Genomic DNA, 14,803 nt, shown 5'->3' with positions numbered 1-14,803 from the left:
ACAGGTATTTTCAATGTATCATACATAGACTAAGATTAATAATTATTAACTAATTTTTAATATAAAATTCTTATGAAGGACTTTCGGTCCATTAATAAGGCCCAATATTATTGTGCTATGAAAATAAATGTTGTCAGATTTACTGTGAGATAAATCAACTGTGAGAGAAAATAGTTTGACGTTTGATAAACTTTTTGTTATATGTGTTGTTTGTACAATATTTAGTTTCAGATTGCTTGGTAAATTTTTTTGTTAAAGTACTGTGAGTTGTGTATAATGACTAAAAATGGTATTATGTTGAAATGGTTTTTCTGTTCAAGTGTTTGGTAAAATGAAAAGCATTTTCACTTTCACTTTTACATGAAACGCAAAAGGTAGACACCACGTTTAGGGTTTAGGAAGGAAGAACTTTTTCTCCTTGCCGACAACCAACTCTTCCTAAGCTAGGGGAGGTGGCCACTGCCCCTCCTCCCCTCTGCCCATCTTCTCCCTTCCTTTCCTCCTCTCCCCCTCTTCTTCTCCCATCATTTCCCTCCCTCTCATCCTCTCGCCCTTCTCTTTCCACTTTCCTGGGGGCTTTTGCTAGCCCCTATCTCCCCTTCATCTTCTCCTCTTCTTTCCTTCCCCAAATCTACTTGGATCTTGGGTTTTTAGCCTAGATCTTTTTGGATATAGGTTTGTTTGTGTGTTTGGTTTGGTTATTTTTGCAGTGTTCTAGGCAGGGGCGGAGCTAGAATTGTAAAGTTAGGGGGGCCGAAATAAAAAATATAAGTATATAAAACACCTAAATATTCAATACTTACATGTTTTGAGCTAAATATTTCTAATTAAGTCATATCTAATTTGTTTTAGAGGATATTTTAACTTAAATTCTAAGTTGTTTATTATAAATTCGATATATTATATATAATATAATAGAGGAGTGATAAAAATATGGGGGGGCCAGCCATCAGTCTAAGTAGCTCATGCCACTGGTTCTAGGTGGTTGGTGTTGGTTTTGTTTTGTTTTTTTTTTCTTTTATAGCGTGTGAACTGTTAAGATTGACGTCTAGAAAGATATAGGCAATAAAAGGAAAACTTTTAAGACGACGATTTATCACACACGCGCGATTAAAATATGCAGCTGTTGAAACGGACATCTATATAAATACAATTGCGAAAAAATATTTATGAAACTTTGTAAGTCGCGCATAGCGGGCGTGATTAAAAAAATACAAATTTATAAATAAACCAAATTCTAGACATGTATTTATAAAAAAACCCAAGCACTATTTAAACATAGAAACACACCCAAAATCAACCTCAAAGTCAACTTTTTGGGTGTGTTTATAAATGAGTTTTGAGTGTGTGTAATGATGGGTTTTGGGTGTGTTTATATGTTTAAATAATGCTTGGGTTTTTTTATAATTTCAACCCCATTTTGGGTGTTTTAGTGAAACTCCCTTAAAAAAAGCCTCTAGCACGTGCAGGGAGGCTTGTGCTAATTAGATAAAATTATATTTTTATATTCCAAATTAGTAAAATTATATTGTGTTTTAAAACTAAAGCTCTATTTTTTTTTTTCTTACCAAACATGATGGGTTTTCAAAATTTTTTTTTTAAAATTACTTATAATCCCAAATAAATAATGCCAAACGGGTATCAAGTCATCAACTGCTGTTGTTATTTTCAGGCCTTGGGCCAACTAACTCGACCCGGCCCACTCTTTTGCAACCACTTTCAAACTTCCTTGTCCCCTCCGGATTCCTGGAAAATATAGAACTAGGGTTTCAAATCCCTCTCTCTCTCTCTCAACGCTTAAAAACTTGCTGTCTTTGATTTCCCAAATTCATTCAGACCAAATAATGGGTAGGAAGAAACCCAAGGAGCCAGAAAGGGACGCCGTTTCAGCTCAGCCAGACATTTTCAAGACCCTATTCGGCGACGCCACCAGCGACGACGCCATCCCTTCCATATTCTCTGAAAGCAACCCGTTCAGGAGGACGAACCAGGAACCCGGGTTAGGGTTTGTTGCTCCTTCAGTTGAAGCTGCGGAAAACGTTAACCATGGTGATTCTGAGAACAGTGGTGATGACGGTGAGGTGAAAAAGAGGAAGAGAAGTAAAGAGAAGAAAGCTTCTGGTTTGGTCAATGAAGAAGCTTCAGAGACTCCTTTGGAGGGCAAGAAAGTCAAGAAAAAGAAACTGCAAGAAACACCTAATTTGGAAAATCCTAATTTGGGTTATGAGTTAAATGGGGTATCAAAGAAGGGCAACGGTGAAGCCTCCAACTTGGGGGAACGCCCAAATATGGGTGTTGAAACAAAAGGCGGTGATGGAATGAGTGTGGTGAAGAAGATGGATGGGAAGAAGAGGAAAAGAGATGAGCTTGAGAGGGAATACGAGGCAAAGAAGTATGGTGTGAAGGAAAGCGAGGAAGTTGGAGACAAGGATGTGGGTGCAAAAGTTGTTGGGGAGAAGAGGAAGATGGTGGATAATCCAGCTGATATGCTGGTTTCGAATGAAGGTTTCGACGATGAGAGTAAGCTTTTGAGGACTGTTTTTGTTGGGAATTTGCCCTTGAAAGTCAAGAAGAAGGTTTTGATCAAGGAGTTCAGTAAATTTGGAGAGGTGGAGTCCGTAAGGATTCGTTCTGTGCCAATCTTGGATGTGAGTGTTTTAGCTTCAAATGTTTTGAGTTCTAAGACTTGTTTTTTGCAGAGTCACAATATAAATTTTTACTGTTATGATTTTTGATTTCTACATTTGATGGCTTTCGTTCAGACCAAAAAACCTAGAAAGGGAGCAATACTTACGAATCAAATCCATGATAAAGCTGACAGGTAATGATTTCAGATCACTTGATTGTCTTACTGTTTTAGGAAATAATTGTTGGGTATATACATATATATAAACGTTTTTAGAGCACATAGATTCTCTTTTCAGTTACCGTCTGATTTTGGGTGGGATGTACCGGTTTTAGGTTTCTATTATAATCTATCATATGGCTCAAACATCAAGTTACACTGAAAAATTGGCGTCCTCAATAACGAATATGTTTAGGTTGTTAGGGATGTATATTTAGTGTACTTTAAGTTGTTTGCATCAAATTTTCAAAATATGTATAAGGATATAGAGTTTTGATACATGTTAGGATTGAGAAGAAAGTTTCATATTTAAGTTATTTACAAGTGACTTTGAACTAACACATTTTGTGTTGCAGTGTTAATGGCTACATTGTTTTCAGAACAGAGGAATCTGCACATGCTTCTTTGTCCCATAACATGGCTGTGGTATGATATTCTAATAAAGTTCGGTGATTATTTTCATTCTTCATAAGATGTCACTTACAATCAAGATGAAGTTGTTTGTTTTGTGCCTTGACTTGTTATGCATGTTGATGTAGGTTGAAGGACATCATATCCGTGTTGACAGGGCATGCCCACCTCGTAAGAAGCTGAAGGGGGAGAGTGCTGCTGTCTATGATCACACAAGAACTGTTTTTGTGGGTAACCTTCCATTTGATGTGAAGGTGATTATCTCTTCCATTATTTATTATTATTTGGAATGTTTCCAAATTTTCAATTATTGTTGCCTACCTTAGTTGTAATATGTGCATATCATTTTCTTTACTTTTTCAGGATGAGGAAGTTTATCAGTTGTTTTGTGGTATTAACAATATGGAATCCAACGTTGAAGCTATTCGCATAATCAGGGATCCTAACTATGGTATCGGAAAGGGCATTGCTTATGTTTTGTTCAGAACAAGGGTGTGCAATTTTCACCAACATTTATCAATTATGCTCAATTATTTATTCATAACCATGTTATGCCATTCGAATTCAGATATGTGATTGTTTAATTACTTCTGTTTGTTTCCTTCTTGGGATGGTTCTGTACCTTTCTAGTGACAGTCCTTATGGGGATGTTGATAGGATCCCAGATTGTCTCATGGAACATATGTGAATTCGTTGTCTTTCAACCCTTGTTTTTTTCAGGAAGTCTTTCAACCCTAAAATTATGCATTTGGGCCACTGAGTATATAGTGTGGTTAACAAAACAAAATAGTCATCATTATCAATTTTGTAAGGGGAATGATTTGGCACTCCAAATCTCACCTCCTACTCTCCTCTACCACTCACACATGAGGAGTGCATGAGATAATTTAAGGGTGACGTTTGAGTGCCAAAATCACCACCCTTCTTTAGTTTTGGTTTTGGCATATTGGCCCTAAGTGTCTGCTGCCTCAATCTGTATTTTGCTTTCTCTTTATGTTAAAGTTGGACTGAGGACAGAAATATGAACTTGTTACCGGGTAATTTCTGGAACTGTATGATTTATATTTTTTTCTGAAGATTCTTGTATCATGAATGTTTCTTTTTAAAACTCTTCTTTGGTATCAAATTAGTTTTACATGCATGCATAGTTGACTAGACTAAATAAATTATTGTTTGAGATAGAGTGCCATCAGCATGTAAACTCTGTAGCTAAATTTTTATATGTTCTACTTTCTTGAGAGCCCACCTATTTGTACAGAATATCTTATGAGCTGTCTGTTTGGGCACCCAGGAAGCTGCAAATTTGGTTGTTAAGAAGCGAAACTTGAAGCTTGGGGATCGGGAGCTCAGGCTCTCTCATGCAAAACCAGATTCTACCCTGTCCAAAAGAAAGAATCCCTCATCTGGCTTGAAAGCTAATTCCCCAGCCAAAAAGCTAGCAGTGGGTTCAAGGACTCCGGATTTTAACAAGGTGGGTTCAAAGGATACTAAGTCCTACCAGGGCCTGCGTGCAGGTAAGCCCGGTGTCCAAAAGAAATTTCATTCAAAAAGCAGTAGGCAAGATACGTTCGAATCAAGATCTCAGAGTGGAGTGAAGCCGAAAGAACGTAAAGACAAACGACCATCTGTTGCTGCCAGAAAAGCTAAAGCATCATTCAAAGGTGGCCCTGCTGCAAAACAAACAGGTATAAAGCGTAAGATGGATAGCCGAACTCCTGAGAGCTCCCAGCAGAAGAAGAAATTCAAGAAATATAGGTAGGAGGACACAATAATGTCCATTGGCAATTGACCTGATAAAGGCACCTCCGGTTGTGTGTTAAGAGAATTATGAAATGTGTACCCTGTCCAATTTCATGTACCAGTCATTATATTGTTTCATTTCATCAAATAATTTTTATAAGTTAATTTCCTTCAGATGGTTCCTAATATCTCGATTATAAAGATTTACAGATCTATTTTCTGTTTGGATTCCAAAAATGCGGTTTTGGGTCCTCCTGGTTTGGTTCATAATTTCAATTGTGGTAAGTAGTGAGTTCAAATTGATGTAATCAATCCGCCTATTTTCCTTGACAATTTCAAGACGTGATTGCTAACTAACCAAACGTATAAGATCAAATTATCAAAATGGAAACTAACATGAGCCAAACTTATACGTTTTGTTCTTGTATCACCAATCTTTGGTGCAGTAATACGTTACACGTCCTTAGATCTTGACTTTGCTTTCTGTATGAAGATGAGAAAGGTGCAAAAATAACAATAATGAGATTATAGGATCAGACTAGCTCTCAACTCTCTGCCTCTTTCACTCGCAATTGCTTGTTTTGAGCACCCACCTACATAAACATTTTTGTTTAGTTTTTTAATTACAAATGTATTCTAAACTACTCTAATGTATGAAAATGATCGAACTTGAGTTGAGTGCAAAAGGACAAGCACATTGCTTTGGCTAATTGACCTAACCCACAGATGTCTCAGTGTAAATATTTTGGTCCATAATAAACTTGCTTTGCAAAATTGCGATTCTTGAATTGTAGAGAAACAACGTTTTTTGGTTCTGCAATTCTTAGCTTCCATGCCAAGCAATTCCAGATGCCATAGTTACTTGCCAACTTCAAACTTGAACTAAAAGGTTGAGGCAAATTAAGCAACAAGGAATTATTAAGAACAATTACCTTGCGTATTAGCTAAGCATCTAAGGCGAAATTGAGAAATTGCAAACCTTGTGGATTGATTGTCTTAAAGAAATTTCATACTGACGTTTTAGTGGTAAATTTGATGAAACACAATACTACTTTTAAGTTGGGACTTCCAATTCAACACTAGAACTGAGATAAGCTCAGAACTTGACTAGATTGCCTTTACATTTTTCCTGCCAATGATATACAAACCCTATGAAATTGGAGACCACCTTGACACTGAAAATGAAGTTACATTACACATTTACACCCAACCCCACCGACCAATGCAGTAAACCATGAGAGTCAAGAAATTTCATCCAAGCCCACGCCTTCAACATATAATCTTATCCAATGGAGATCCGACAAAGGCAGTTATCTTTAAATGCGGACAGATGCTAACTGTACCGAGGTGATACCCAAATGACTGCAAGCAGAACAAGGGCCTCATGTACACCAAGCAAAGTTCAGCAAGTGAGACGCTATGATTTGCTCTTACTCACTAACGTGGGAGTAACTGAGACAACTCCAATGAAGAACAAGGTGGCTATTGAGTTGAAATCATAGAGATCCCCAAGGGATCGCAACTCTCCAAGAGCTAATCCAGCCTGAGGGCAAAAACAGAGTAAGAGATACATAGGCATAACCAGTAACACTTGAGTACATTATGAACGCCAGAGAACTCAGATAAATCACCAATATAATTTTCCTTTTACAGATTAGGCCGAGCTATCACCACCTTAACATGCTGGTGGCAGGTGGTTTGAGCTCCAACCACTTCGTGAAATGAACCAAAATAAAAAATCATTCTCCAAAATTGATACTTTCTCTTCCAAAATTAGAAAACTAACTTTGCTAAAGACGATTTTATCTTTTTATGCATGAGTAAACAATGCAGATTGAGATGACCGAGATGAAGGTATAATGATCTTTCTCTATGCAAAAAATAATAATCATGATTCATATCTGTTTTTGCATAGTGATTTTTATTTTGGGTCATTTGAGCATAGAACCCTTCAGGATTTGAGTGGAGTTGTGATAATGCCTTCTGATGTTCAGAGACCACAATTGAACTTCAAAATTTAACCCAAAAATGTTTATAGAAGGGAAAGATACATACCCTGACAGTGACATAAGCAGCTGGTATCAGACCAACTATGGTTGCCAGGAAGAAAATATGATAGGTACATCCACTATTGGTGAAGCAAGATTAATAAACGTGTTTGGCAAAGTCGGAGTCAATCGTAGAAACAACATGTAGTTTAAAAGTCCATCTCTTCTTTTAGCCACCTGGAAGAAAAAATTAATGACTGATTCCTATTTTTTATGTTAAGTATCAATGAAAGATATGGAGACATTTAAATTTACCTGGTTTTGGAAAAACTGCAGCTTGTCAGGCCAAAGAGAGAAGACAATGGGCCTCCCTATCAACTTCGACAAAAAATAACAAGAAGATGCACCAGCAGTGGCATTGAACACCACCAAAGCTACGCCTTTGAAAACCCCAAAAAGGGAACCAGCAAGCAAGGACATGAAAACAGTACCAGGGATCATGAAAGTCTGCATAAATATATAAACCATGCAGTACCCCAACAAAACCTGAGCAGTGTAGTCACTTGTGTAGTCCTCAAGGTGAACTCTACCCAGAAGAAGACAATGAAACAATAAATAAATAAAACTGACAAATACTATGAAACCAATATTCTACAATCTCGCTGTAAATGAAGAACATACAGCAGGGACAAAACACAATATATCATTCGCCAAACTAGGGGAGTAGATTAGCTATAACAAACCAAGTTCATAGTGCTAATGATGTTACAGCTATGTCTTTCAAAATACTCAAGCAATAAAATTATCAAACCTAAATTAAAATTATACCACAAGAATCTCGTTCCACCTCTCTACCAAGTGAAATTGCTTTAAATGGTTATAACAATAAATAAAGGACATTAGCATTATTTTCCCTTATTCAGTCTACACAAATCACTCCCAACCCTCCTACGACAGCATCTTTAGATCACACTAGTGCACTAATTCATGTTAGGCATTTGTGCCATAACTCATAACTAATATTACAGCTACATGATGTTACATAAAGTTTCACAGAAGAAGAATCAAAGGTCCGAATCTAAACTTGCTTAGACCAATACCAGTTGTACTAAAATAAAGACCTATTATCTTATTAGGAAACAACAATCTATGTATTATTTTCAACTCTTGAAAAGTGATTTGTCAAAATAGAATGCTTCAATTATTTAGCTATAAGATTGATCCTCACAAAAAGATCACGCTTATTGGTTTAGCTTTGGAAAGAGAAAAATAGCTCTCAAAGGTAAAAATCCATAATTTACTATACAACTAACAGGGCTCTGATGCAGAAAACTGCTTATACCAATAAAACAGAAGGAAAAAAAAGCCTAGATTGGAATTGCGTGAGAAAACCACAAATTTCCCATCAATTTTGTTCCTAAGCTCCAGAACATTGGAAATTGAATCTTTCATGGGCAATTTATGATATATCTAAAACAAAATACAGGAAATTGGGAAAAGTACCTGAGGATTTGAAGCTCTTGGAGGCTACGAGGGAGCTTGAGAAAGCTATAATCCGATGCGGGCATGGTTAGGTAAACGACCAGAAGGCCAACCACGAAGCCCAATAGGACCGTGGAAGCCACAGCCACCTCCCAGAAGCTCAATGGGAACTTACTGTTAGATCCCACTCCCCCAACAACCTTCACATCTCCATTGTCTTCTCTCTTCTCCATCTCTCTCTAAATTTTCCTTCTTTTTCTTAAAATTTTATTTCTTTCTGCAATTTTCTAGGGAAAAGTTAGAGAGAAACAGAAAGAGATGGAAAACCAAAGGACCCCTTTTCTCTTCTTCTCTCCTTATGTTTCACAATCTAACTTCTCTCTCCTCTATTTTTTGGTTTCTTTTCTTAGCAGAAAGAGGAAGAGAGAGACAGAACAAAGCAAATTCGCTAGTTTCTAAACCAACTAAATTCTTCTGAAAAAAAACAATATGAATATTGGGAAAAATAAAAATAAGATAATTATCTTTTTACTTATTTTGATTTTGTAATGCATGTCGTATTATATGTCATCCTCCGCGTTTTACTTTATTAGCAACCGAATAAGGCCAAACCTCCTATCCCAGTCTCACATGCTCCCCTTGTTCTTCTTTTGGTTTTTTTATTTTTTTATTTTTTCTTTCTTTTGGCGTTATCTTAAAATAAACTTTGTAATTACTTTCAAACTTTTCAATTTGTTTTGAACTATGTCTTTTGTGATATATTTATAATAAAAAATTGGTGTCTGAAAGAAAATAATTTACATGAGAGGGATGTTGATAGTAGAGTCAACTTGGACAAACCAAATCCTAATCAAATTAAGTTGATGCAAGAATTGTTATCTTATTTGATTTACAGAAATATGAGGTCCCTCCAAATTTTTAGCAATAAGTCCATTTCAGCATGATATATTATACAATTATCCATATAAAACTTAGGCAAAACTAGATTAAGACCAAACTTTATTTTTCGTCCCTCATATTGTTAAATTGTTATAGTGGTACTTTAATTATGCTTTGACTTTCAGAAATCGTCATTTTTGTCATCTTAGTCAATTTTTCGTTAAAAATGATACATGGCAATGACAAGTCCTACTTGGCATGGTCAAAAATATATTTTCACACAATAAATTTAAAAAACAAATCAAATCTCTCTCTCTCTCTCTCTCCAACCCCAATTTCTTACCCCTCCCACCCCCCGGGCGATTTCTCACCCATATTTCTTCTACCCCCACCAATTTCTTCACCTACCCAAATTTCTTCCCAGCCCTAAAGTGACCAATTTCTTCCTACCCATATTTCTACTAATGAGGATGGGCCAATGGCAAGTCAACTTGAAAAGCATGAGCTTTTGACCAGGGAAGCAAAAGCCAATGCATATGGGTTTTGTTCTTCATTTCATTTCATTCTTGTTAGGTAAAGTCTGAGTTAAAGCAAAATTTGTGTATGCAAAAATGCAATTGCGCCAATTGCTCAGCTATCCAAAAAAGCACTTTTCACACTAACTGGTCTCTTTGAAGTTTGAAGTTTGAACTGTTTTTTTTTTTTTTTTTGTTCCTCAAGTCCTAGTGGGGATGCCAAGTCACAGTCTGCAATAATGTCCAATAATGTATAGCCCTACCTTTTAGTGGGGTTGCAGGGTGGTAGTCATGGGGGAATAGGGGAAGAAGAAATCGTTGGGGGAAGAGGGAGAGCGCACAGGAGGGGAGGAGAGAAAGGGGGAGAGAGAGAGAACAAAAAAAAGAATTATGAATTTCCCAATTTGCCCTTAATTTTGACAAAAAATTTAACTAAGTTGACGGAAAAACCAATGATACAACATGAGATCTAATTGAAACACCACCATAACAATTTAACAACATAAGAGACGAAAAGTAAAGTTTGATCTTAGTTCAAGGACAATTGCTACAATTTTGCCTAAAACTTATTTGGAGGGAAAGCTAGCCACTTTTTTTTTTTTTAATTGGTTTTAGAAATTTTTTAACACACTAAGAATTAATTTAAAAAATGGCTAGTATTGGGATTTTCCCTCCAAATAAGTTCTATATGGGTAATTGTATAATATGTCATGTTAAAATTGGCCTATTAATTTAAAACCCTTACTTAAAAGTAGAGAAAACGTAAATTTATTAATCAAGAATCCTAGTCCTACTTGAAAGAGATCCCCACACTACTCAAATCCTTTTTGTTCCTTGTCTTGATCTTTTGAAATTCTCTTGTTTTAAGATAATATCATGATAATATTGTGATAATATCGAGATTATGAAGACAGTGACAAATTTGAATCTTAAAAGAACTTTATGTGGTACTAAGTTACTCATGTATCTTATCATGTAATGTATAAAGTATAAAATATTATAGTAAATTATTATAAATAAATGATTACAGTCTATTTAACCTTCTTGCATTAATTACTACAGATTTTCTACACTCGCAGTACTTGTCAACTTGCTATATAATCAACTTAAATCAGTTAACCTCATTATGCAATACATTTTCTTCCAATTTTTTGTTATAAAGTAATAGATAATTGACTAAATAAACATCCTCCAAAGTTTCAATAATTTTTTAAAGTTTTTCTTATAATTTATGTGGTTTTTATTCAAGTTGCATCAATATAAATAAGGGTTAATTACTCAAATGGTCATCAAATTTGTACCCGATTTACATTTTGATCCCTAAACTAAATTATTCGTTCAAATGGTCCATCAATTCTATTATTTGGTCCATTAGTCCCACCGTCTAATTTTCTATTAGATTTAACCAAATTTTAAGGTAAATACGACTTTTCATAATTAACAAATAAAAATATGTTAGGGTATATGTTATTGAATAACATATTGGGCTTTTATTTTTCTTATTTCTATGTTAGATTGAATTAAGATATGATTAATTTGCAGGTTCAAAGCAAACTTAATAGGAAAGACAATAATGGCGTATCAGAAAATTTGAGGTGGTTAGCAGCTGGTCAAAGTATGGCAATGCCATCATATAAGAGCTATCTTATTAATGGTGCTAAATTTAACACCAAGGCACAAGATGATATGAGAACTGTTTAAAATAGTGGAGTTTATTTACTTGCACATACTATCCAAGTTGCTAGTGCCAAGGATAAAAACCTTATTGTTTCCAATATGGGTTTTTATGGTGTCATTCAAGAAATTTAGGACCATTGACTACCAAAAGTTTAGAATCTCAGTCTTTAGGTGTGATTGGATAGATAATGCTTTTGGCCTTATAGTTGACAAACTTGGATTTAACATTGTAGATCTGAGTAAAATTCCTTAGGATGACCAATTTGTTATGGCTTCTCAAGTCAAACAAGTATTTTTTGTTGACAACCCAATGCATCATAGTTGGTCGGTAGTGTTATTCAATGCCTAATAGAGAATATTATTGGTGATGATGTGCTAGGTGATGCGACAATCGAGTGTGAGCCATTTACTAGAGGGATGTCAAATGTTGACACATTTGATGAACTAGAGGTTGAGTTTGGGAGAGAAAATATTAAAGATGAGTTTGAAGATATATGGATTGAATGATGGTTGTAATGTATGACATTAGTTATACCCTAAATGGCTCTGTATGACATTAATTTTGTAATAAATTGTAATGTATGACATTATTTTTTTACTTCCATTATGTAGGTTTTGGGCACAACACTTTCAATATTAAAAATAATGGGTTCAAGATGTAAAATATGACGGTCCAGTTAACAAATTTGAAAAACAGACGTCTAACATCATTTTTAACAAACATCATGGAATGGACAATGGTAAACTACTACACCTAAATATAAACCGTCATTTGAAATAATAAAAATACGTTGATTAAATAAAATTGAATTCCAATTAGGTGACACTAAATGTAAAATAACGTTGTTTTTATTATCATTCCACGACCATAATGTAGGTACTGACGTCTAAAGGTTAACACACATGATTGTCATTTAGTTGAAAGCATCATACATAATAATTAAACAATGACGGTCATGTGTAATTGTTACTAATTTATATTTATGATGGAGTTGTTCATAGAAGTGACAATTCAAATATGAACACATGATGGTAAATGGTACAAAACGACGTATTTAATGACTTCACTACAACCTTCCATATATATATATATATATATATATATTTACAATCGTCTATCAGAACCACAAAAGGAATTTCAGTTTAAATATTTGTCGTGAAAGTTCTTTTGAACGTAGATAAGCTGATACCAGTCGTCATCTAACAAACATACACATGACAATATTGGTGCTATCAGCGTCATATTCACGATGGGAGTTGTTCATAGAATTGGCATTTCAAATATAATACACGATGGTAAAGGGTACAAAATGACGTATTTAACAACTTCACTACGACGTTCCATATAAATTTACAATTGTCTATCAAAACCACGAAAGACATTTCAGTTTAAATATCTGTCATGAAAGTTCTTCTAAACATTGGTAAGCTGATACTTGTCATCGTCTAACAGACATACACATGACGATATCGGTTTTATCAACGTCGTATTCATGACGGAGTTGTACATAGAACCAACATTTCAAATATAATAACACGACTGTAAAGGATACAAAACGACGTAGTTAACTACCTCACTACGACCTTTCATATACATTTACTGTCGCCTATTAGAACCACAAAAGGCATTTCAGTTTAAATATCTGTCGTGAAAGTTCTTTTGAACATCGGCAAGTTGATACATGCCGTTGTCTAACAGACATACATACGACGATATCAATGTTATCATCGCCGTATAGATGGAGGAACCACGTCTATATTTATATTGTTTGCATCGTGGTAAGTTAAGTAACAACAATAGCCATGTAAATATTAGGGTCGTAGTAGAACGTAATAACATCATTCTTCCCACATTTATAGTCGTTACTACTACATTTCACGTCGTTCTATATCATAAGCGTCGTCGTATCTTGAATAAGCACGGAGGTTGATTTTAATGTACCGTCATGACAGTGATTCTACATGACGGTAAATTAATAGTTTTTGGTGTGGTTACTCTATGTTATGGCGGGAGGTGGATAAATTGTGCCATGTTATCTTTTTCAGACGATGTGAATTTTCTAAAGTGTCGTCTAAGCTTATCGAAGTTGGTCTTTTTGCTATTTTTATATTAATTAGACATCGGTTTTTAGTTGGAGATGATATAGTATGTTAGCAACTTTAATCCACATCAAGAGCCAGTAATTATTATTATTTTTTTAGTACAAGTGATTGGAGGAGGGGGATATATATACATTGAGTATATGTGGGTTTCGAATCTCTGTCCACATGGATGAGGGTGGAAGAGTTCAACCAATTGAGGTATACCTCATTGATCACATCAAAAGCCAATATAATTACATGGTTTTGTTGCTTTTAAAAAGTGAGTCAATTGCTATAGTTGTCATGTGTTACACTAGATAACCTATTCTTATAAATGATATAACCTCTATTTTTTTAACACAAACGTCATTTGGCTCCTAAGAGCATCCACAATGGGCTCCTAAACCATATATCCTTAGACAAATTTTAGGGAGGAATTGTAAAAATGCAACTCCAACCATGCTCCCTATCTACCTCCTAAAATAGGGAGTCCTCTAGGAGCTCCTAAATATGAGGAGAGAGAAAGGACTCATAGGGGCCTCCTATAATTTAATACTGCTTTATTTAATGAGTATTTCAAACCTTTATTTAATGCTAACTATTTTTTATTTTATTTTTTAAGAGAGATGGACCAATTAAAAAAGAGTTATAGCATTTATGATTCTCCAATTATGAAGTATGGTTGGAGTTGAAATTTTTTAGAGAGCTCCTAAAATGGCTTTTTATATTTTTAGCTAAGAAATAGAGAGCATCATTGTGGATGCTCTAAGATAATTTCTAAAGATATCAAAGCATTTATTATATCTTATAATCTTTTTTATAGACCTACGTTTTGAGTTGAAACATGAAAAGCACCACTAGTTAGTAGTTGGCATTAACGTCAAATTTAAATACTATAATGTCACGTTTTAATAATACATCCAATTTGAAGCATGAGACCCGTTTTAAAAGTGGTGCTTTTTAATTAGTTAGTAGCCCTTTTTATGAAAGACCTCAAGTTTTTTATTTAGAAACGTAAACTTTTTTTGAGAAAGAAATCATTTCATTGGGAGAAGAATAATAGAAAATAGACGACACCTCTCTTTTAGCTCAACCGCATAAAAAAAATGCTTATACCTACCGCACTTAACAAATAGGCATGTTTTCCTCATTATCCCAAGGGTTTGTTTTATCAAAAAGAAACT

At 34.9% G+C, this 14,803-nt stretch overlaps 2 protein-coding genes across 2 annotated transcripts; one reads left to right on the top strand and one right to left on the bottom strand.

The window, feature by feature from the left end:
- Positions 1-1,746: 1,746 nt before the first annotated feature.
- Positions 1,747-5,170, top strand: LOC103336871 (RNA-binding (RRM/RBD/RNP motifs) family protein). Its single transcript, XM_008239994.3, has 6 exons — positions 1,747-2,648; positions 2,763-2,821; positions 3,202-3,271; positions 3,385-3,510; positions 3,620-3,748; positions 4,548-5,170. The coding sequence occupies exons 1-6, from the start codon at positions 1,845-1,847 to the stop codon at positions 5,013-5,015; spliced, it is 1,656 nt and encodes a 551-aa protein (XP_008238216.2). The 5' UTR covers positions 1,747-1,844; the 3' UTR covers positions 5,016-5,170.
- A 789-nt stretch (positions 5,171-5,959) lies between these two features.
- LOC103336870 (SNARE associated Golgi protein family) lies at positions 5,960-8,938 on the bottom strand. Its single transcript, XM_008239993.3, is given in 5 exon segments — positions 5,960-6,539; positions 7,052-7,116; positions 7,119-7,221; positions 7,300-7,570; positions 8,488-8,938. Coding segments are annotated over 5 exon segments (777 nt in total). The 5' UTR covers positions 8,700-8,938; the 3' UTR covers positions 5,960-6,413.
- Between the last annotated feature and the right edge of the window lie 5,865 nt (positions 8,939-14,803).

The sequence above is a fragment of the Prunus mume genome, linkage group LG7, assembly GCF_029339155.1.
Source record: "Prunus mume cultivar Tortuosa linkage group LG7, ASM2933915v1, whole genome shotgun sequence".
Classification (NCBI taxonomy): Eukaryota; Viridiplantae; Streptophyta; class Magnoliopsida; order Rosales; family Rosaceae; genus Prunus; species Prunus mume.
The sequence above is the reverse complement of the archived record's forward strand: the minus strand, read 5'-3'. Positions and strand labels throughout refer to the sequence as shown.

What these genes read in the sequence shown, in the direction of transcription:
- LOC103336871 (XM_008239994.3), top strand. Translation starts at nt 1,845, where the DNA reads ATGGGTAGGAAGAAACCCAAGGAGCCAGAAAGGGACGCCGTTTCAGCT. An exon ending in GTTCTGTGCCAATCTTGGAT is followed by an intron (nt 2,649 to 2,762) that starts GTGAGTGTTTTA and finishes GCTTTCGTTCAG; the next exon opens with ACCAAAAAACCTAGAAAGGG. An exon ending in ATCCATGATAAAGCTGACAG is followed by an intron (nt 2,822 to 3,201) that starts GTAATGATTTCA and finishes TTTGTGTTGCAG; the next exon opens with TGTTAATGGCTACATTGTTT.